The 23339-nt window shown below is 51.0% G+C and overlaps 1 protein-coding gene across 3 annotated transcripts in view; it reads right to left on the bottom strand.

The window, feature by feature from the left end:
• Positions 1 to 6397: 6397 nt before the first annotated feature.
• Positions 6398 to 23339, bottom strand: part of ABHD2 (abhydrolase domain containing 2, acylglycerol lipase) — a 106265-nt gene continuing 89323 nt past the window's right edge. For all 3 annotated transcript variants that reach the window (XM_047863300.1, XM_047863298.1, XM_047863299.1), the window contains 5 exons: positions 21135 to 21227; positions 17995 to 18105; positions 15884 to 15953; positions 14343 to 14427; positions 6398 to 12300 (listed from right to left, as the gene is read on the bottom strand). In XM_047863300.1, coding sequence (XP_047719256.1) covers positions 12104 to 12300; positions 14343 to 14427; positions 15884 to 15953; positions 17995 to 18105; positions 21135 to 21227 — 556 coding nt within the window. In that variant the 3' untranslated portion in view covers positions 6398 to 12103. The remainder of the gene's footprint in view (positions 12301 to 14342; positions 14428 to 15883; positions 15954 to 17994; positions 18106 to 21134; positions 21228 to 23339) is intronic.

Below are 23339 nucleotides of genomic sequence, written 5' to 3' on the forward strand. Positions count from 1 at the left end.
CGGTTGTGTCCCCTCCTGTTTGGGGTCTCCCCACCAAAGGCTCTCTCCTCTAGCCCCCTTGCCTGTACTGGTAGGTTTTTTTTTGTTTTGTTTTGTTTTGTTTTTAATGTTTATTTACTTTAGAGAGAGAGAGAGAATGAGCAGGGGAGGGGCAGAGAGAGAGGGAGACACAGAATCCAAAGCAGGTTCCAGGCTCCACACTGTCAGCACAGAGCCCAGCTGAGAGCTCGAACTCGTGAACCGCGAGATCATGGCCTGAGCTGAAGGCAGTCCCTTAAACGACTGAGTCACCCAGGTGCCCCGTCATCTGTACATGTAGGTAAAACTACCAGTCTCTGGGGCAGCTGGGTGGCTCAGTAGGTTAAGTGTCTGCCTTCCGCTCAGGTCATGATCTCGAGGTTCGTGAGTTCGAGCCCTGAGTCAGGCTCCGTGCTGACTGTGGTCTCTGCCATTCCTGCGTGCACATGCTGGCTCTCACTCTCTCTCTCTCTCTCTCAAAAAAAAAAAAAAAAAGGTGTATAGATGATATCTCTGAGTACTCTTGTCCTAATGTTAATCAGTGAAAGTTCTTTGTCTGCAGCCTGAGGCACTCAACCGTGATAAACTTTCATTTTCCAGCTGTGCATCTTTTGACACATGCAAATGCTTTCCGTCTGTAAAGTTGGCTTTCCTCAAGTGGTGATTTTTGAGCGTGCTCATTTCTTTTTTCTTAAAGTTTCTTTATTTTGAGAGAGGGAGAGAGTGCACACGCAGGCAAGTCGGGTAGGGAGAGAGAGAGAGAGAGAGAGAAAATAAATCTCAAGCAGGCTCCCAGCTGTCAGCGCAGAGCCCAAGAGCTGGAACTCACGAACGGTGAGATGATGACCTGAGCAGAAGTCAGACACTTAACTGAGCCACCAAGGCGCCCCGAGCGTGTTCATTTCTACCAATGAGACTCCCCGTTAGAGGCCCCCGTCTGCTGAGCGTGCCGCTCCCTCTTGGAGAGGAACTGGCTGCTGGACACCGGGTGTGCGGTCATCGATACTCCTCCCGAGACCCTCCACTGATGTTCCTTGTTCCTGTAGACAGATGCTTGTTCCCATGGTTTAGCCAGTGTGGTGGGCGAGGGTTGGCTGGCCCAGCTGCCTCCCGCCCCCCCGGAGTGACCCCAGTGATCATCCCAGGGCTTTTCCACTCTTGCCCCTCCTCGTGGGCATGAAGCACCCTTGGTACTGAACCCACTTTTTGGGAAAGGACCTTCAGCTATTCACTGGGCTGCAGGTTCAATCTAGTCCCATCTGCTTTCACTCCAGGAATTTTTCTTTTTATTTCTTTTTATTTTTTAAAGCTTTTTTTAAAAATACATTTTTTTTTAATGTTTGAGAGAGAGAGACTGAGAGCGAGTGGAGGAGGAGCAGAGAGAGAGGGAGACACAGAATCAGAAGCAGGTTCCAGGCTCTGAGCTGTCAGCACAGAGCCCGACGTGGGGCTTGAACCCATGAACTGCAAGATCATGACCTCGGCTGAAGTCGGATGCTTAACCGACTGAGCCCCCCAGGCTTCCCGCTCCAGAAATTTTTCTGATCCACTGAGCATCCTTGTTCTTGTTTTCCGGTGTGGGTATGTATATACATGTACACGTATATGTGAATGTACATATATATGCATTTATTTCTTATACCCCTTCTTTCCTTTCTAGGGTTTGCAGTTATGTTCATCACCCCAGTAACTTCCTTCTTTATAATGTTCACAGTCGACAATCCACGGTCATAAATGATATATACCTAAGACTTCTGAGCTGGAGGAGGAACCACAGCAAATTATCATGGGTGGAGGGGTGGGAGGCTTGACCAGGGAGGATTTTCCCCAAACCCTTTTTTGCAAACTCTTCAAAAACCCTTTGAAAGGCGAGGGTCCCCCTTTCCACATCAAATCTTTCACGTGACTCTCGTATTTAAGCTGGGAAGAGTGGAGCTGCTCTGGTTGTACCCCAAGGGATCTCCCAGGACACCTAGAGCTGCGAAAGTATTTCAAGAATGAGGGCATGAACCACGGTGCGTCGGTGCTGAGGAGTCAAGTGATAAGAGAACGGAGACTTGCATTGGCCAGGATGGGGGGCACTGGCGACCATAGGGTAGAGGTAGAGGGTAGAGTGGGGGCGGGGTTGAGGCGGAGTTAAAGACATTTTTAAAGCTTTCAAGATATACTTTGAATTCTTTTGTGAAAGAGTTGTATCCCAAATCTGAGGGAAACAGAGGCTGATCCCTCTTGCATGACTCCTATCTCTCCCTTGGCCCCCAGTTGCAAGAAGCCCTTGTAGACGCGGCCCAGGCCCACCCTCTGATTAGTAGGGGCTCTAATTTACAAATGAGATCAGGATGTGGAGAAAACCGGCAGGCAGATGCTGACCAGGAAGCTCTTGGGACAGCATTAGGTCTCAACTAAGATCCAAATGGATCATTGGGGTCTCCGCTGCGGTCAGCAGGGCTAGCGCCTTAACTCGGGGCTGGGCTCTGACAAGGAAGGCTGTGTGGTTGGGACCCAGTGAGCGAGCTCCGACTGTGGGCTGGCACCGCCCCCTGCTGGTCTTGTCCTGGTACTGCCTCTCCAGGCACAGAGACCAGCCCCCACAGGAAAGAGAGGTGGGCAGCTGGGCCAGACCTTTGTCCAGGAAGGTGGTGCCACTTTTGGGAGAATGTGTCTGAGGACCATAAAGGTTAATGTTCAGCCTCGCAAAATCCCAGCCGCCTGTATGCTGGTTTTTTATATGCGGCCACCACTGCCACAGCCATGAGAGGGAAAGAGAGACAATAAAATACTCTCTTGAAAACCACCAAGTATGGAACGGGGGACGATGAAACCTGAATCTCATGATAGCCACTTGCTGCCCTCAACAGCTTTCTTTCCGGAGACATCTGGGATGAGGCAGGAATTATGCCACCTAGAATTAACTCGAACAAAGCGAGGGTTTTCCGAGTCCCAACCATGCACTTCTGCCATTCTCACGTGGGTCTTCGGGGAATATTGTCACCAGATGGCGGCAATTTGTTACGGTGTGGGTGGAGGCCTCCGTAGGGAAATGGGCCACCAGCTTCAGAGAGCCTTGAACGAGACTGGCTACACCGCTCAGTCTCTGGTTTACCTAGGGGGATGCTGGAGGAATCCAATGCCACCTGGCGGTCGGCAAAGCTTGCGGGAAGAGGGATGCATGGGTCTTAAACTAGCGAGGAAAAGGGCTGAAGAGGCACCTGAGGGGTGAACTGGACCATCTTTCATCCCACTTACTGTGGTGGGCGTGGCTCTGGTGTTGCTGGGTCTGGAAGCTCACAGGATCCTCACGACCCTCACTACGTAAAGTGGGGTCCCGCCAGGGTGGTGTCTGGGCCACTTGGGAGCTTGCTAGCCGTGCAGAATCTTAGGCCTCCCTCACCTCGGATCTGCTGAATTAGAATCTAAGTTTTAATGAGATCCCTGCAGGCTGGAGTTACCTGGGCAGCTTTGAAACTTCCAGGCCTGGGCCCCATCCCCAGAGACTCTGATGTTCTTGGTCTGGGGTGTGGCCTGGGCACGAAGAGCTCTCCAGGCTTCCCAGGTGGCTCAAACGTGCATGGCTCCAAGGCCTGTGTGCCGACATACGGAGGTGGTGAGGATATGGAGGAATTCACCCGAGGAACGTTTTAATATCTAAGGATTTGTATGCGAACTTTGCACTTGGCTCTTCTTTCCTGAGCGGAGGGGACAGAGGAGCAGGGCTGCAAAACGCCCCTGTGGGAAGGCAGCAGCTCATGGTGGCTATCCGGCCCAGAATCAGAGCAATTTCCTCCCTGGGGGCTGTGCCCAGAGGCTGCCCGGCCTTCAGGCAGGAAGTGTGTGGGCGGGTGCACTTGCGTTCCCAAGGTGACCATCCAAAGGCAGGAACAGATGCGGATCAGGGTTTGATGATGACCGCCAGGCCCGGGAATGTTTTTAAAAACCATTTCCAGGCCCAGCTCAGCTTTCCCAGTGGGCCAAGCAGTTAAGACATCCCAGCTGGAGTTGTACATTCTTTTCGTCTGGTTTCTACACTGTCCCAGGAGGTGATGTGTGAATGGGAACCAAGGAGACAAAGCCAGACCACTGCCCCAAAATAACACTAGCACTTTGAAAAATATTCTTTTATTTGATCCTCTCAATATCCAGAGATAGGCATTCTTGTAAGTATTCCCATCTTACAGGCAAACCTCCCCCCCCCCCCCCCAACTAAAAACCTGAGGTTAAATCTTGCTCAGGATCAGAGAGCCAGGAAGTGGCTAGGATGGGGCCTTAACCAGTAACTCTGGCTCCAAATCCATTTGGCCCCATCACTACTCACGCTTTGCATCAGATGTTTTATTTCTGGGCGTGGGGAAGTATGGGTAGAAAGGGAATAGGAACAATGAAATTAGAACTTGATTTATCCCAGGTCAGTGTCACCATCATCAGAGGTAACCTTAGGAGGAAACCAAACTGTTTTCAGCAGAGATGCTGGTTATTTCTTAAAAAATTTTTTTTACTGTTTGTTTATTTTTGAGAGAGACAGACACAGAGTGCAAGCAGGGGAGGGGCAGAGAGAGAGGGAGACACAGAATCCGAAGTGGGCTCCAGGCTCTGAGCTGCCAGCACCGAGCCTGAGGCGGGGCTCGAACCCACAAACTGTGAGATCATGACCTGAGGGGAAGTCGATGCTTAACCCACTGAGCCACCCAGGCGCCCCGCCGGGTATGTCTAAAGGGGGTAGAAAAAGCATGAATCAAAATGAAGCTCTGGGTGCACACAGCCACAAGGTGAGGGGGGTTTAACTTATTCCCTTTGGGGAGAGATTCATCGGTTCAAGGCCAAACTGCCTGTAATGTCTTCCCAACCGCTCAGATACTGATAACCTCTAAGGGGGATCCCCAAGAGAGAAATGAGGAGGAAGGCTGGCATACGTACAGAGAACCATCCAGTTAGGTGTTTGGTCCTTGCCCTGGGAAAGTACTCCCTAATAGGGCTAGGGCAGAGGGGCCTGTTAACAAAAAGTATCATAAAAAATAGCACCACTGGGATGGCGAGTGATTGTAGGTAAATGTCACCGAGCACAAATCCAAAGGGCTGCCTCCGGAGAGGCTCAGCCACGTGCCGACCACACTGGGAAGCTGTCGGCATCAACCAGCCTGACACCATGGACCGGAAACCTCTTCCATATGGTACTTTTCATAGGGAGTATTCTTTGCGAGTTGGTTTTCTTGGATCACAATAATCTGGCTATTTTGTGGGTGTAAGGAAGTGGAGGAATCTTGCTTACTAGGGAGGGACGCGCTCTGAAACCTGGAATTGGGCATTCTCCGGTCATGTGACTGCACATCCTCCAAAACCAACACTCCCTACCCCAGCTTGCCGGTCAAAGGTTTTGCACAGCCGAGGAGGGAAGAAAACTGGGAGGGTGTGGACTAGCACAACTCTCCTGGTGGGGCCAGTCCCTGGCCCTGAAGACCCTTAGCTTGGATTCAGATGCAAAGGAGAAGAAACCACTGCCACCAATCAGTTCACCCAGTATCATCTTAATTTAGGTGATGTTCATGCATGCAATCTTTCCTTCCTTCCTTCCTTCCTTCCTTCCTTCCTTCCTTTCCTTCCTCTTTCTTTCATAGTTTATTTACTTGGGGGGGGGGGTAGGGATGGGCAGAGAAAGAGGGAGAAAGAGTCCCAAGCAGGCTCCACACTGTCAGTGCAGAGCCTGATGCAGGGCTTGGTCTCATGAGAGAGTGTGAGATCATGACCTGAACCACCCAGAGTTAGATGCTTAACCGACTGAGTCACCCAGGTGCCCCTCACTCAGTCTTTTCAAAGAACACTGTGAGAAAAGCATACAAATCATGCGTGGCACCCACCATTTACATGTCCCCTTACACTGTGTCTACAAGGGTCACTCTAGACAGCAAGTGATTACGGTGTTGGTATCTCACGCCCAGGCCTTCTTGCTCAGAAAGGCTGGGGTTGGTCATTTCTTTGGTGTTTGTTTGCAAGGCTGGGTGAAAAGCACTTGTGATAAGAACTCGGCGTTTTGCCCATTTCCTTCAAGTTCACATTTGGCGAAGGCACCAGAAGAATCCATCCATCCATCCATCCATCCATCCATTTATTTGACGTTTATTTACTTATTCTGAGAGAGAAAGAGAGAATGTATGCGCGTGCATGCGCATAAGCAGGGGACGGGCAGAGAGACAGAGAGAGACAGAGAATCCCAAGGAGGCTCCGTGTTATCAGGGCAGAGCCCGACTTGGGGCTCGATTCCACCAACCACGAGATCATGACCTGAGCCGAAATCAAGAGTTGGACTCAACCGACTGAGCCACCCAGGCGCCCAGGAAGAATCATTTTAGACAGAAACTCTTATTGTGCAAAGGACACACAGCCATGCTACAGTTTTAGCCTTTTATTTTTTTTAAGTAAAGAAATTCCATTGAATCAAAGATAACAAAATTACAGTTTTTGTTTGTAATGATCTTCGTTTACCACCACACAGAATCAAAATAGAGCCCAAAGGAATATGGGAACATGAAATGATCAAGGACACCACTGTTTAGTATAATTTCTTAATAAAGGTAAATATCCTCATATTTAGAAAAAATTGCATTGCTAGTTGCAAATCTTAAACGCCTCTGTGCTGGAGGATCCTGTATTTCCCCCCCAAAATCCGGCAGCACGGAGGCCGTCAGAACACAAACTCAAAAACACATGATTTTCAGGGCAGCATTTTATGTTTCAGAAAATCAAACAAAACAAAATCAAAACAAAACAGACAAAAATTAGGAATGCGAAAGTGATGGTTCTCAAAAATCAATCTGGAAGCAGATCTGCCAACAGAAGAACGTGGTTGACCGACTCCAACCGGAAAAAGGAGAGATGGCCCCTGCTCCCCATCCCGCCCCCCGCCCCTGGTGTTGCTAAGGCAGCTGCATTGGCAGAAGTCAAAAGCTCAGGTACAGTGGAGGTCTTCCTGAGGCAGTGGGGAGAGGCCCGGGTCATCTGGAACTGGTGTGGAGAGGTGACAGGATTCTACACGGACTTGTGCTTTAGGAAAACTGAAGAGGCCAAAACAAAAGCCAGACAAAACCAAAGTCCTATGCCCAGGATGAGCCAAGTCCCTGGGAACAGTCTGGGAGAGAAGCGGCTGGCGTGGGGACCGAGGGGGGCGGCAAGGACTCCCGTCAATGACTTGGGCTCCTCAACGTGGGTGGTCTAGAAGGAGAATGCCCATGGAGATGAAGGGTATTTCTGCAGGGGCTATAAATGGACAGTCCCCAACTTATGGCAATAGTAGATTTCTTGGCTAATGGGGACCAGAAGCGGGGAGAAAGTAGGTTATAGATTTCATTACTAATGGACCGGAGTCAAGGTGAAAGACAACCCACTGGTTAGAAACTGACTCCAGCTTGTTCATTAGAGATACACGAACGCTTTCCCCACATACATGCCAGGAAAAACAGTTCGGGGTGGGGTGGGGTGGGGTGGGGTGGGGTGGGGGGCTGACTCTTCCAGAAGGGGCAGCTGTCTGCTGTCTGGGAGTCTGGGAATGGCCGGTGAGCTGGGCTCTGCAGTCTGCTTCTAAGGGCCACTTGGGGAGGATGCCTGGGTGGCATCCGGGGGCGGCAGCAGCAGTGAGGCAGGCCCGAGGAAGCAGCTTTAGTTTTGGAGAGCGTTCCGGTTCCCACTGCCAGCAGGGGCCGGTGCCCCTTCCCTCGGCTTCAAATGCAATTTGGCAAAAGCAATCCTAGTTTATGAAGAAGGGGGGTCCTTCCTTCTGCTTAGATAACAGAGGGAGGAAAAAACCCTTTCCCTCAACTGCTTGGCCTCTAAATGCCACAGACAGGCCACTTTTCATGGCTTTGTGAAGCATCCAAGTAGTCCAAAGTGGCTCCGAAGAACAGAGCGAGGCCGGGAAGGAAGAGAGGCATCGGAGGACGAGACATTTGGCCAGTTGTGAACCACGCGTGCTGTCGAGGGGTGGGGGTGGGGGTGGGGGAGCTAACGTAACAAGGAACTCACAGGCCACACGAAGGGATTCTCTGGTTTTGCTGTGGCTTCGCTTCGAACTTCCACGGCAGATTTTAAATTCCAGTGCCGCACTATTGTTGGAACAGCAGGGGATACTCTACAGGCAAAGTAAGGCCTTCTGGGCACAGAGAACAATTCCAGGCGATGCTGTGGTGAATTGCTTTTTAACAACTCTCCTGTCCTGCCTGGAGGATAGAGCCCTGAGTTCTCTGGACTCCACGTGACGTTTCAGGGGTCTTTCCTTGAGCTCTACCAATCGACGCCACAGGAAAAGAAAAGCCTCTCACATCTCAGACATCTGCTTGCCTGGCAAACACCAACAAGAACACATGCATTGTTCCCCTGGAGCTGGCAGAAGGGATCTCAAGTCACACAGTTACAAAGAGAGCTCTCTTTCAGATGCCAGGCATATAAGCTCAGCTATCCAGAAAGCTCAGCTTTAATGAAGACTGTAGTTTCAGAATGAAAGCCTGAGCGGGAAGGATTTCTGCCCCGGGAAATAAGACTATGAATCTCAATGCTCTGAATCACGCGGAAGGCTGGGGACATTCGCCTAGTTCCAATGGTCAGCACCTGTCCCAGTCACAAGACCACCCTCGGGACAGCAAGGGTACTGAGATGCCGGCGGAGAGTCTAAAGAGAAGCCAGTCAGACACAGGGCTTTGGGCAACATCGAGGGTCTTCAGCAGAAGTTCCCTCTGTCCGAGTCCCCCCAAGATGACGCTGGAGCCTGGACGCAGCCACTGCCATTTGCAAGGATGGGTCCTCAGGCAATTGGTGTGTAAATAGGTGAATGGTCTTAGAGGCGGTCTAAGGTGAGGGAACTGGGGCTCAGAGAGGTGAAGTGGTTGCCCGCAATCCAGCCTGAATTAGAGACAATCAGGACAAGAACCTGGGTCTCTTGGACCCTGGTCCCCTACCACCAGGTCAAGAAAGGGCACGCTCCTATTCAGCCCTGTTTCACCTCTTACAGTACGTCACCGGGTTCCTCGCAAGTGTAAGGTGCCAAAGAGAGGTGCAAATACATTGACAACAAGCCACTTCCTGCTTTCCTTCCGCTCTGGAATCACTGGTGCAAACTCACCGCAGGGAAGAGAAGAGCTTTTCCTGAAGTCTGTTTAACCTCCTTGTGACACAAGGTATCAAGGAGACTTGACACCATTTTCCAGGTAATCTTAATTTGACCCGGATCAGTTGCTCACAAGGTGCCTTCTAACCCTTTAAGAGGCCGAGAGTACGGCAGAAATGCGGGTGCCTCCCGCCCGTGGTGTTTCATGTGTCGATGTGTTACCCCTGCAACAGGACTGGCTAGGTCCACGCAAGTTATATCTTTATTCTGATTTTAAGATATAATGTTCGAATGATGTTTGAACATTCGGCCTTGTTTCAAGCCAGACAGGACCTTCATCAGCAATGAATGGCTTCAGGAAGACACGCAAAGAAAGCTGCAGGAAGGAAAAGGCTGACCTACATATAAAATGCCGCTCCCTTGTCTATTAGGCAGGTTTGCATCTCCGTAAATTCAATGCCTCTGTGCTCTCATTCAGGGACAAACAAAAATTTTCCTGTAAGACCGCCACGGTCACATTCTCATTTCCATGCCTGAGAGCCTGAAGCCTGAACAAAGGGCTTCAGTTGATCTCATGTGAGCCAAAATGGAATGTGAGTGCCATTCAGAGTCACACACATAGAAAGATTTCAGCTGGGACAGGGCCCCCACGCTCCCCTGGGGTAAATTCCGGTCGTGTGGCGACCAAGGCCTGGCCCCAACCCCTGCCTCAACTCCATGGGGCCCCAGGGACTTCTGGTCCCCCTCCAGAACCGGTGTCTTTTCTCTTCCTGAATGGGGCGGGTACCTGGCCACTGCTTTGTCAGAACAGGTCAAGAGATGTGACCTAAGGCAAAGGCACCCCTTGCTTCCCGGGATGGTGATTCAGCTCCACTTAGATATTGCTTCGTTTACCTGATTTCACAAAAGGTCTTGAGAAACAAAGGGAGCAGTGGGAAACAGGACTGTGAATCTTCTAGGTTACAGCTGTGTGATAGGGTGGAGGGAAAAGCAAGAGGGGAGGGGCCAGCTTCCAAATTGAAGGGGTAGATGATAAAGTGCCAATCTGTGCTAAAAGAACACGGAAAGGAAATGCACTAGAAACGTGACGGTTGGGCACAAAAGTCACAATGATGAATCTGGCGTGTGTGAGAAAGCACACCACCACAATGTGGAGACCACAGAAATCTCCATCTTTTGAGACAGCGGCTGCTTTTGATGTTATTAATTAGGATGATCTGGTGATTGTCAGAAAACTTCAGGTTACAGACGTGACTGTCACAGCCACTTGGACCGACGCCCAGAAGACATCCACCTGCAACCCTGAGGGGCGTATCTAGGCCCTGGCTCCCTTTACCCCTGAAACATCCACACAGACCCGCTATTTATAATCCTGTCTGTCCTGGAGCAAAGGAGATGAAGCAGGGACATAAAAAAAAAAAAAAAAAAAAAAAGTATCCAGACAATTTCACTCACAGTTCCATTTAGTTCCAGATAGCAACTGCCGATCTTTCAAAGTGCAGGGTTTTTAGATATTCAAGTACCACAGGACTGGAGGAAAGGAGTACTTGAAACCTCGAGTAACATTTTCATTTGAAAAGACACACTTTGGAAAGATCTCTCCAACAGACTGTAAATATAGGCTATTAAATTAAAAATCTGGTTTCAAAATAACACCCTTTTTGGTTGGAAAGATCTTTCTCCAAACTCAGATCCAGCTTTTGAACTATCCGGTATCAAAAGCCAGAACTAGAAAGACTTGGGTTAAAAAAGTAAAATGATAATCGAATGTTTAAAAAAACCCCAAAACACCACTTTATGCGAAAATGAGGGACAGGGAAAGAAAAAAAAAAAAAAAAGGCGAATGATGACATCTACAGGAGGCCTCCCTGAAAGGATGCTCTTTCTCTCAGACCTCAGTGAGCTGAGTTTGTCATGGATCTTTAGAACCGGCAGTGACCTCGGCAATCCACCTGGTTCAAGTCCCCTGTTTAACACGTGAAGAAACTGAAGTTCAAGGGACTTTTCCAGGGTCATACAGCCAGTAAAAAGCAGAGTCTGGCGTAGCCCAAACTTTACTCCCTGCCAGGCCCTCTTCTGAGACATCACGCTGTGATTACACAAGGCAGCTGCACGAGGACAGGCCTTGATCGATACTTTGGAGGCCCCTGGGAGCCAAGAGACACGTCTACCTGTAAATTTCCGTAAAATGAGCTACGAGATGTTTCTAATTTAAAGGCCCCGCAGAACAGTGTTTCCCAAATTTGCCTGGTGGTGAGGATCACCAGGGGCACTGGCCAAAAATTAAAATCTCCAGACCCCTTCCCGGACCCACTGAATCGGCCTCTCCCAGGGGAGGGACCTGGGAGGCTGAATTTTCAACAAGTGCCCCAGGTAATTCTCATCATCGGCAAAAGTGTGGGAGACTGCCTTAGAAGGCTGTAAGGGAGAAACCTGGCTCGTGACTCAAGAGAACTTTCTTGGCCACGTAAGAGGCCAGACTGCAGTGTGGGAGGCCCGGGCGCTTGGGCTCCCAAGCCAACCTGCATCGTCAGCATCGGCTTAGGTTGGCGAGCACTTTTCAGTCTCTACATATAAGGACACATACAACCACCGCAAAATAGCATACATCCTTCACTGCTCTGGGGGACAAGCCTTTCGATTGGCAAAGCAAAACTGCTGTTCAGACACATTTTTCATAGGGAAACTAGATGTAATTGGCTTAAGAGCAATCAAACGCCGAGACTGGGACAGGAGGGTGAGAATCCTGTCGCTAGTCACCGTGGAGAACAAGGCGGTGGAGAAAACCAGTAACTAAGCACAAAAATAGGCTGGAGCCCCCAGGGACTGGCCGCCTGCTCCAGCGCAGGTGCGCCTGGTGGGTGGTCCCCGCTGATGGTGTGAGGTCAGATCCAGGTCACTGAGGGAGGTGGGGGGTTGGGGGGGGGGGGACCTGAAACAGCCGGTGATGGACGCGGGTTCCAGGGGAGGCAGCTGGAGCGCGCCGGAGTCCGGGAGGCCTCACTCCAGGTCGGCCTCCACCTGCTCCGTGTCAGAGCACTGAGACTTGTTCCGCTCCCACTGGCAGATGGCGTTGGCATACTCCACCACCAGCTTATCCATCCACGTCAGGGGCTCGGGGAACAGCACGGAACCCTCAAAGAAGCCCAGGTGGCCCCCGTGCAGAGGCAGCACAAACATGACGTTCTCCCGTTTCTCTGCGGGGGGAAGGCAGCTGAGTGAGTCACTGTCTGGCGCGCTCCAAGGCAGGATGTGCTAAAGGGCGCCGGCCAGGGTGGGCCCGGGCTTTCCCCACGGGTGAAGGTCACCAAGAGGATGTACTTGACTTCTCCTCACTCTGCCTCATTCACCAGAGTGGGAGGGAGATGAGGCGGGTGGCCAAGGCCGTGGGATCTAGCAGGTACTGGGACAGCTTGGCTTTGGGGCGGAATGGGCACCGGCTTAAGCAACACTTTGAAATCCAGAGGGTTCTCAGACTCGGGTGTATGTTAGAATCACCTGGGGTGACAGAGAGGGAGAGAGCACGCACGCGCGGGTGCACGGGTCTCGCTAAAGCTCCCCAGGTGATTTGATTATACAGCCAGATACTTCGAATCTGACCGTGCCTCCAAATCCGGGCTGTCACCTTACAATGCACCTTAATACGCCAGGTGGAAAAGCTGACATTCTGCATTTCTAACCAGCTCCCAGGTGACACCGAAGCTACCGGTGGGGGCCAGGCTTTGAGGAGGGATTCACGGCATGTATGCTGTTATTTACTTCAGCAGAGTCAATGTTCTTTCATCACAGACACTTCTCGTTAGAGACTAAAACAGAACTTAAAGCTGGCCATGCCCAGCGCCGCTAACCTGGAGCCTGACTTCAGGAGTCCACACGTGGGCTAGTCCCGCGTGGGCTCGGAGAGGCCATTAGTGAAGATGGGGCAAGACGGGCAGCCATGTGTGGCCAGGGACCACGGAAAAATGTCTGTCTTCCCAGGGGACTGACTGGCAGGGGCCCGGCTGCTCCAGGCCTTGGAGGCACCTCCTGGGGCGCACAGTTCTGGCTCTGCGGGACTCCCCTGCCTTCTGCTTCCTTTTCAGTTGCTATTTCATAGATTCTGCGTGGCAGCATTAGAGCTACTGGTGTTACTCTGGACACCGGAAGGAAATGGCACGGCAGCTTTCTCTGCTGCATGCTACTCACTGGGCTGCTTTTGTGCAGGGAGCCTACGGCTTGACAGCGGGTTGAGGACGGGCGGCTTTATCACCTCACACACCTGTATCACACACAACATCCGCTCCGAGCAGGGCACGGGGCTCCACCCACTGGTTTTTACTCCCCTGGCCTGGAGTTCGAGCCAGAAGGGCCCCTGCTCTGCTTAATAGAGGATATTTACAAGAGAAACGTGGTCGCGGAGGGCTACAGAGGGCAGGAGAATGGGTCCCGGGGAGCTGAATTGCAGTGCAAGTGGTCTTGGGATTTCCAAGTGTTTCCTTCTGCTGCTACATGCTCGCTCGCTGGCTCTCTCTCGTTTCTCCCTCAGCCCCTCTCTAGCGTGGGGTGAGACCGAGCCGGCCCGAAACAGCGGCATTCCCATGAGCAACGTTCTTTGCTTTTTCAGTTGCTTATATTTTTATCCTCAAAGCAGATGGAGAGGCTGTCAGAAGAGGCAGCAGAATTGGCTTTTTTGTTCTGCTTTTCATGTCAGGTTTAAAAAAATTTTTTTTTAATGTTTATTTATTTTGAGAGAGAGAGAGAGAGAGCATGAGCAGGGGAGGGGCAGAGAGAGAGGGAGACACAGAATCTGAAGCAGGCTCCAGGCTCTGAGCTGCCAGCACAGAGCCGGATGCGGGGGTCAAACCCGTGAACTGTGAGATCATGACCTGCGTCGAAGTCAGAAGCTTAACCGACTGAGCCACCCAGGTGCCCCTCGTGTCATGTTTAAGTCGAAATATCTCTTTAAATCAAACTCTCCAATTTAATGGAACCATAAACCCTGAAACAATAATTTCACAGAACACGGGAACTCCCCCAAACCCCTCTTGGCTATGGATATAAATGACGGTCGTCTCTGGCACCGAGAGAGAACACAAGGCTCTGCCCAGGGCTCATCACAGCCCCAGTACTATCAAGGCAGGCTGAACGAGAACCCCGCCACGGGATGTCCTTCCCCACAGAAGCTGACCTACAAAAGGTGACAGAGTTTGCCATGGCAACGTGCTGAATGGCCAAGGGAGCAGCAGGAAGGAACACTTACCTGAAAGAGATTTTGGAATGGTTAGGAGGCTTTCATGCACCAAGGGGTCATCAGCTGCGTTGACCAGCATGAGAGGCACATAAATCTGCAACGGGAAAATAAAGGAGAAATAAATGATCGATCCCCTTTCTTAGACCCCCCTCTCCCCCCGAGTCAAGGCTCAAATTCAACTACCGGACATGCCTTTGAAGCAAAGGGAAGAGGGTTCCTGTTCAGTCCACTGCACGAGTGGATTAAGGCTGCCTGTGTTCCCTGGTGGTGGCATGAACCGTAACTGCAATCTGATGGCGGCCTGGCAGGTGTCCTAAGGGACCCACGTGTTCTGATGGAGCCTGGGTAGGTGCTCAATGGGGCTCACCGGCAAAGTCTTTCTGATGAGACTCCCAGTATTTCAGGTTAGCCCACCTTTCAGAAAAGTGACCCTACAGAGAGTTATGTACACATTCATTCGGTTTATACTGTGGGGAGGACAAATGGAGGGTGCTCCCTTCCAGACAAGGGAGATTTTCTAGGGGAATCTGAAGGGGAAAACCAAGAGTAGGCTGGTGGATATTGGGAAGCTCTTAGTGGGGTTGCGTTCAACATCCATTGTAGTAAAATAGCCTTTTTCATTTTAGGGGAGAAGGGCTGACGGGCACTCAGACGCTATGCACAGCCGCACCCGGGCAGCATAGAGACTGGCTGTGCCAACCTGGCGGTCTCAAACACTGGTCTAGACAGCTCAACGGTTCTGTAGCGGCTTCAACGAAGGCACCCAGAGCCTGGGGGATGATGCTAAACCAGGAGGGGTGGCCGATGTGACAGACGGCAGGACCGCAATTCACAATTACGTGCTTCAGCTGGGTGAGTAGGGGGCCGAGCCACCAGGTGGACATTGACAGGGCTAAATGTCAATGGAGCAATTGTACAAAGAATGAGGAGAGACTGGTTTGGTGGTGGTGCAGGTGAAAACACGGGCGCTGATGAGTGGCCACAAACTTAATTTAATCCACATAAAGTTTATGGCAGCTGCCAGAAACTGCGTTAATAGAAACCTGCCCATCTTGCCAGCACACCTGTTCCTCATCGTTCTGATACAGAAATACATCTCTTTTCCTCTGGGCTCACCAGATCATGGCAGGAACTTGGAGGTTTAGTCCTAGCCGCCACACTAACAAAATGCACAATGGCCAAAAAAAAAAAAAAGTCCAGAATTGTAAGAAATCTACACAGATCTATGAACGACCATGGCAGGAACCAGGCAAGATTACACTGTCAAAGAAGACTTAAAAAAAAAAAAGGGTGTTGCAGTAATTTTAAGGGCTTTAACACAGACACAGGAGCAGACGGGTCCCGCTCTGCACCTAGGGGCAGCTCTGGGATTAATTTACGGAGGCCCCAGAGAGCCAGAGTTTGGTTCACAAACAAAGCCCAAGTCAACAGCTACCGGGGTTCGAGCCTCAGGAGGTTGGGGAGCATGCTTGTTGCATGGGGTGTGAAGTTGGGGGGAAGTGATGCTACTTCTGAGCTGCTGCTACCTCTGAGTCCGTGCTGTCACTCACCCTGTGCAGGTACCGCATGCAGCTCTCCTCCTCATAATATTCCTTCAGGGAGCTGTAGCCGTGGAACTTCCTGGGAAGGAGAGGACGAAGCCACACTCGTCACAAGGTCGGATGCAGAGTGGATTTTATCACTGCTCCCATCCCACGCTGACACGTCACATCAGTTGACAATACAGATGTACCAGCGTTAGGGGTTAGGAGCTCTGGCTTTGGTACCTGGGCTCAAATCCTGACTCTGCCACTTACGGGCCCCGTGACCTCAGGCAAACTCTTTAACCTCTCTGAGCTTCTCTGTAAAATGGAGCTAGGGACAGCACCTTCCTTAACGGCACTGAGATTTATGGCATTAAAGTGCACACCAGCACAGAAACTCAGTGTTATCTATAGTATTTATTAGCACAGGTTACACACTTCGAGTCAGTATAAAACCAGATGTCACCGCAGATGCTAGGAAAATGACATTCAAAGGCATTTATGAGAGCTCTTCTTTTCAACAAAATTCTTCCTGGCCTGAGTAACCCAGACCACTGTGAATTGGAATGCAATACGTATCAGGTAATGGGCATGAGACAGAGATTCAGTTACTGATTCCGTCCACCCACGGAGCAGTAGTCAGAGATAAATTGACATTTAACCAAACCTTTGATGTTCTAGAATGAAAGTCCTGTAGGTTTGCTGTGCCCTGTGCCCTGTTCATCCTGGGGCTCTGACACCAACAGGCCGAGTCACCCTCAGGCCAGGGGATCTTTGGAAACCTCTTTCTGATGCACATTAGGACTTCTGGTATCTGAATGGTCGTTTTGTTCTATCCTGACTGGCGTCTTAAAGATATCATGCCTCCCCTGAAGATGTACATCTCCTCCACTGCCAGGCCCCATAGACATCTCTGCCTGGGAAGCCTCCAGAAAGTTCAGGCTGCACTGCCAGGGTCTACTCTGCAGGAAGTAGCTGAGCGCAGATATCACCTCTGGGCCACCTGTCTGTATGCAGTCAGTCCCTTTGTGGTCCCAGAGGGCCAGGAAAACACTCCAGGCCTCCAGTATTACTGGTGACCTTCATGAAAACTGCTACGATCCAACACCATTCAAAAGGAAGAGCTTTAGGGAGAGTTGAACACCACTCCCTCTGGGGCTTAAAAAAATTCGACGATCAATGGGGGAGTTTAAATGTTTGGTTTCTTTCTTGTTAGTACCACAATAAAGTCGCATTTCCCATCTTCAGCGAGAGTGGGTAGAATCCATTCTCAACTTCTGAACATACCAGTGATTTTCTAGTTTCTATTTCCTTTGCATAACCATTAACAGGCTTATTTCAAGGTTGCTTGGTGTAAGAAAGCTACTAAAATCCTGTAAGGAAGATAAGTACCCTCAGGTCTATATATGCCTATCTACTGGGTGAACAGTTAGCTTGCTTTAGATCATGCCTGAAGGTATCAAATAAAAATGATGTGGTTTTTAAAGAGAACGGTGAGGCCAGAGATCAACGTTGCCTTTTCCAGCTAAGGCTAAGCTCAATCAGAAACTATGGGTGCTAGGAAGGAAGACACTGTCAGGGTCTCAGCCTCAGGTGCCTGAAGGGAGGGGGCAGGGAAGGAAAAAGGACTGAAGTGGGCAGGGTTTGTGTATTACACTCCGGAGAGACTTCACTGCCCCAAAGAAAGAGGCTCTGTTTTCTTGCAATGCACAGCCCTCTTTGTCTATTTCTTGTTTTTTACTTGGGGTAGAGACACAGATAAGTGCAAAAAATATTTCCTTCTCCTGCAAGTGCAAATTACGTGGCACCTGATCCCTTCCCCAGGGTGAGAGCACGGCAGGTGGGGTAAGGGCTGTGGACAACTAGGGTGTGCGCACCCCAGGTCCCCAGTTTTCAAGCCCAGTTACACCGCACAAGAATGCAGAATGAGTGGTGAGACCCTCTTGTTTTCTAAGAGCAACTAGAAATTTGGATTTTTCTGTGCAGTCTTCAGTTTTTATTAAACACTAGACATTTATTCAAAGGAAAAGAAAAAAACGACCTTAATGCTGAAGTGGGCAGAGGAAAAGCCCTTGAGCTGGGCAATGCCGGCCTGCAGCCCCCACGCCTGGCGCCCTGCCCCCTGAGCATGGACACACCTCATCACGTTGTCATCAATCTGCATCAGGGACGTGGCTGTGTAGAGGCGGCTCAAGTCAGTGTCCTCCAGGCTCTGGGGTTTCTTAACATGGTCTCCGAAAAGAGCTTGCCTAGAATGAGACACAGCAGCAAACAGAACAAAAAGCAGACGATGAACCAAATCGTGTTGTACATTTGGAACACCTTACAATTTTATTTTTCAGCTCAATAAAGCTGAAAAAAACATGTAAAGGGCAGATGATAACCGTGAACAGAGCCTGCTTCCTTTCCCCAGGGGGTCAAGCCAGGAGAGAGTATCTGACAGGGGATACAGGACACGTCGGAGAGACATCCCTTCAGCCCTCAGAATGTTCCAGAGGATGAGCTTGCAATGTTGATTTTTGAATAACTGCAGAAAGATGATTGCCAAGGTCTTGCTTTCCTTTTCAGAGGCAGCTAGACAAACTAAAGAGCGTGTTTGAGCCTAGGTGAGTACTGTCACCCTTGAACAATGCGGGGGTAGGGGCGCCAGCTTCCAGCGCAGTCAAAAATCCACACAGAACTTCTGACTCCCTGGACACTTAACTATTAATAGCTTACTGTTGACCGGAAGCCTTGCCAAGAACCTCAGACAAAAAAAACACATATTTTGTATGTTACATGTATTATGTACTGTATTCCTACAATAACATAAGCTAGGGAGAAGAAAATGTTATAACAAAATCATAAGGAAGAAAAAATATATTTATAGTACTGGACTATAAGAAATCCACAAGGGGTGCCTGGGTGGCTCAGTCGATTGAGCGTCCGACTTCGGCTCTGGTCATGATCTCATGGTGGTGAGTTCAAGCCCCGCATCGGGCTTGCTGCTGTCAGCGTGGACCCCACTCTGCCCCCCCCCCCCCGCCCCTCCCCTGCTTGTGCTCTCCCCAAAAGAAATAAATGCTTAAAAATAAATGAATAAAAAATCCACATGCAGGTGGACTTGTGCAGCTAACACCCGAATTGTTCAAGGATCAACTATATTATGAATCCTTCACTGAAGGGGCGGGGAGGTCTTCGGAAGGGATCTGTAGTGAGTGGTGGGTAGTCAGCCAAACAGTGGGGGGCGAGGGCTCACCTTTACACTGGTGTTGACACCGCCCCCTTCTCTTTATTAGCTGTTTCAGTCACTTAACAAAGAAGACATTGGAAAACCCATTTAGCGCTGGGGCAAATCAACTGCTCTCCAACGTGTTTGCTAAAAAGCTTACGTATACTCCGAAGAATAGTCATGTCTACTAAGAACAAGATCCATCTTGGGAAGATGATAATAAAGGTAGAGATCAAAACACACACACTTAGACCTTCATCCCCTGCAGGGTCTCAGGCACATAGCAGAAGGAGGGCCGAGTCTGCGGTCTGGCCCTCCACGTTCTGGTGTCTACTCGCTACCCCTCTCAAAGAGGAGCACATTTCTTTAACATCTTTCCCCCAAAAAGATTATGAGGAAGATTGTATACCTACAGTTTAGAATTCACAATTTATTATTATTATTTTTTAACATTTGTTTAGTATTATTAACATTTGTTTATTTTTTTGAAAGACAGAGACAGAGCACGAGTTGGGGAGAGATAGTGAGGGAGACACAGAATCCGAAGCAGGCTCCAGGCTCTGAGCCATCAGCACAGAACCCGACGCAGGGCTTCCACAAACCGTGAGATCATGACCTGAGTCCAAGTCAGATGCTTAATCGACTGAGCCATCCAGGCACCCCTAGAACTCACAGGTTAAAGTGCCCCTAAAATTTCTAAATGTTTGGCTTTCTGTAGGAAATTGAAAAAAAATGTAAATACACCTAGAGCACATTCAAAGGGTTCCCTCAATTTGTTAAGAATTACACGATGGACCTTCTGGACTGATTAATTAGTGGCAAGACTGGGCCCTGTGGCCAAACAAATGTTCCCTGGGAGGAGTCCCCTCCCATTCTAGAATTGTGGAAGGCAGACAGAGGACCTGCACTTGGTGTCAGAGGCTTGGCTTCACCCCTTCTGGAAGGTCAGCAAATCCCCGGCCCCGTGTGAACCTCAGCTGAGCCACACCTGACTCATAGCTGAGACCCAAAGACCACCAGCTGAGTGAAAACAGTTTACATCCGGTCAGCCCAGGGGACAGAAGCCTCCTTTTGTACCTCCACGCACCAGTCACAAGGGCCTAGCAGCTTGGCAGCCTGAGGGGCCTGTGAGCACCAGCCCTGCCCAGACTCCACGTGGATCCTGCCCAATCTGGGGCGCCTGGCTAGGGCAGGCCAGTACCATATTTTCTTTCAACCACTGAGATCAGTCAGATCGTCTTTCCTGGGATGGCATCAAAACCCCTCTAAAATTGCTCCGTTTGCGTCCCCGTGATGTGCCAGGCTCTGGAGGTGGGGGAGGTGGATCAAACCCAGCCCAGGCCCTCCAGTGCTTTACAGTTTAGTTCAAGACACAGGATTCACACCGGGGAAGCAACAGAAAAACAGTTCGGGGGTGAAGGAGTTGGCTTCACAGAGGAACACGGAGATGGACCTAAAGCATGGGTAGACGTGACAGGAGGGGCATTTTCGGCGAGGCCCCGGTGGCGTGGGAGAGGCCAGAGGGCGCGGGACCTCCAAGTGGCCCAGTCCGGCTAGAGGGAAGGCGGGCGCAGGGGAAGGGGGAGGGACGGTGTGACTATTAACAATCACGACGATAAAGCCATCGCCAATACCTACTGACCTGTCCCGCACGCCGGGCGCCGCTCCAAGCGTGGTCAGGGGCGACCCCACCCAAGCACTGTGAGCAGGAGCGAGGCAAGACCGGCATGGGGAACACGCAGAGGCGTGCACGAGCGCAGCCTAAGGAGAAAGGTCCCCAGACGATGACAGGCCCCCTCGGGGTTGCTCTAGTTCGGGCAAGAATGGCGTAGAATGAATGGTTCCTCGTCTTGGGTACGTGGGGAATCATGAAAGCAGAAAGCGAGCGGGCGAATTGGGTAGCTCGGGACCAGTTCGCTTCTGAGCGAGTCACAAAGCGGTCGGCAGAGAATCCGCAGCAACCCTGCCTCTCTCGTCCTCCTGGAGAACCGCGAGTTCTGGCCTTCGTGACTCGGGAATGAGCTCAGAGGGGAACGGTCTCCTGACGGGGCACGGAAGGCGACGCACCTGTGCGAGAGGATGATCTTCTTCATGTTGTCCGCCATGAGGAAGTTGTAGAAGCGCCGGCACTGGTCCCACTGCATGAAGGTCTCCTGGGCCCTGAAAGAACCACGGGGGGAGTGAGAGACCGCGCCCTGGAAGACGCGCTGGAGGATGTGCTGCAGGGAGGCCTTGCAGGGACCCGCTAGCGGCACGCGCTGGGGCCCCGAGAAGGTGCTCACGGCACCTCTCCCTGGAGGAGGAGGGCACTGGCTGCCGCCCCAGAACACGGGTCTTTGCTGGGGGGGGGTGGGGGTGGTCTCCAGCTCTCCGTAGGGGAGCCGCAGGGCTGAATGCAAGGCCCCAGCGGGGAAGCTCTCTGGGGGCACAGGCTTTGTGGGTGGCAGTCCCGACACCCCCTTGCGGCACAGTGGCCTTTCTCAGGACCTGCCAGTACTGGCATTTGAACACGTCCATTCGGCTTCCCACCTGGCCAGACGGTTTTTCCGGCTTAGTGAAGGAGTACGTGGGGGGGGGGTGGGGGGGGTGGGGGGGGGTGTGGAGAGGCACAGTGCAGGGAAAAACTTAAAAGAACTTCTCGGTCGCTGTTTGAGAGGCAAAGGGAAAGCATACAAGGGTGGGCTTTCTATTGATTAGCCTTAGAATGTTTAAGGGGCAAGGAAACAGAAGAAGACGACGGGCGACCCACCCTCCCTGGGCACGGCTGCTGCGGCTGGTTCTGAAGTCTCTTCCCCCCTCAGGCTACTGTGCACCGGCAGCATGACTAGGCCTACCTGACCTGAGGGCCACCGCCTGAGTCCCAGCAGTAAAAGGCAGGTAGTATTATCCCCACTCTAGATTAGGAGACCACCACGCACTCAGGTCAAGGGAAAGTGCGGCCTTCTCTGCGCACCTGCGCAGATTTCCTTGGCCACACGACAGGTGAGCAAACACCAGTGTGCTAATTCCCACCGCCTGGCTCGGCCCTCCCTGCTCAGAGCTCTCTTCCCTGGGTGTGAACCCAAACATCTCCGGGTCCATGCTAACTCCCACCTTGCAGACGTTTGGGTCTCGAGGCCTGCTTCCACTCTGGGGGTGAACCCGGGTGTCACCATTCCTACGCGGGGTCCATCGGTTTCCTATCCCAGACGGCCAAAGAGGGGACGGGGTGGTTCATAGGTTTTTTGTTTTTTTTTTTTAATCCAGAAGAGTTTATAAAAGTTATTTCCCCCCAAGGCTGCCACCCTTCGATTTTGGAACGGCAAACATTTCCCATAATACCGTGGTTAAAAAATAAGAGGTAGTGGGAGGTTAAAAGCAGAAGGGTTTGTGGCTTTAACGGTGTGTGACATGCTCATAAAACGTGGGCTGAAGTTCACATAAACCGTGGGAAAGCTAACACTGCCTTCAAAGGTCAAAAGGCCATTCTATAAATGCACGGGGGGCTCCCCAAATGCCGCAGACACAGAAAGGATAGGCCAGATCACTGTGGGTGGGACCCCACAGTGGGTGGGGTCCCCAGGGATCTGGACACTTGCCTCTTGGTCTGAGCGAGGAGGAAGGAGGGAAGTCACCCAATCCATGAGCCAGAACCCGCTTCCTCCGCTGGCATCCCCTCCTCTGACCTTGGACCCAGGCTGCCCCCTCCTCAGAGAGCAGACAGTCTCATTATCCCAGCTTTCTCTTGCCTTTGTCCATTTCTTCCTTTGCTGACTTCGTAACTGCTTTGGTTAGCATGTCCTTCGTATTAGAGGGAACGCATAAGGCAGGAAGTGGGGAGGTGCTGAGCATAAACGTTAAGACCTGAACGACAGCACTGTGGAGGCTCTCTTGACTGAAGATCACAGGCACCATTCACTGAGAGGCTCTGGGGGACACCCTGGGCTTGAGGAGGACAGGGAATAAGGATGCTGGAACCATTTCCCTCCATCAATGCTGACTGACGCTGATTCCTAGCATCTCTGCTTTACTGCTCAGCATACACAGGGACTGTCTTGCACCACCTTTGTGTATAAAATTAAGGAACTGACACTTAATTTTATACTGGTTGAATAAAACATAATCAAGGGCAATGTGTTATAAATGCATTCATTCCATATATTTTTTAAAAGGCCTCATTTCTTCAATCCCAACAACAACAGCATATGGAAGGAAATCCGAGAGGAGAATCTACAGACTAAAAGAAACTTACGAGACAGATCAACAAATGCCATGCATAGGCATTACGTGAAT

The sequence above is a fragment of the Prionailurus viverrinus genome, chromosome B3 (genome assembly GCF_022837055.1).
Source record: "Prionailurus viverrinus isolate Anna chromosome B3, UM_Priviv_1.0, whole genome shotgun sequence".
Classification (NCBI taxonomy): Eukaryota; Metazoa; Chordata; class Mammalia; order Carnivora; family Felidae; genus Prionailurus; species Prionailurus viverrinus.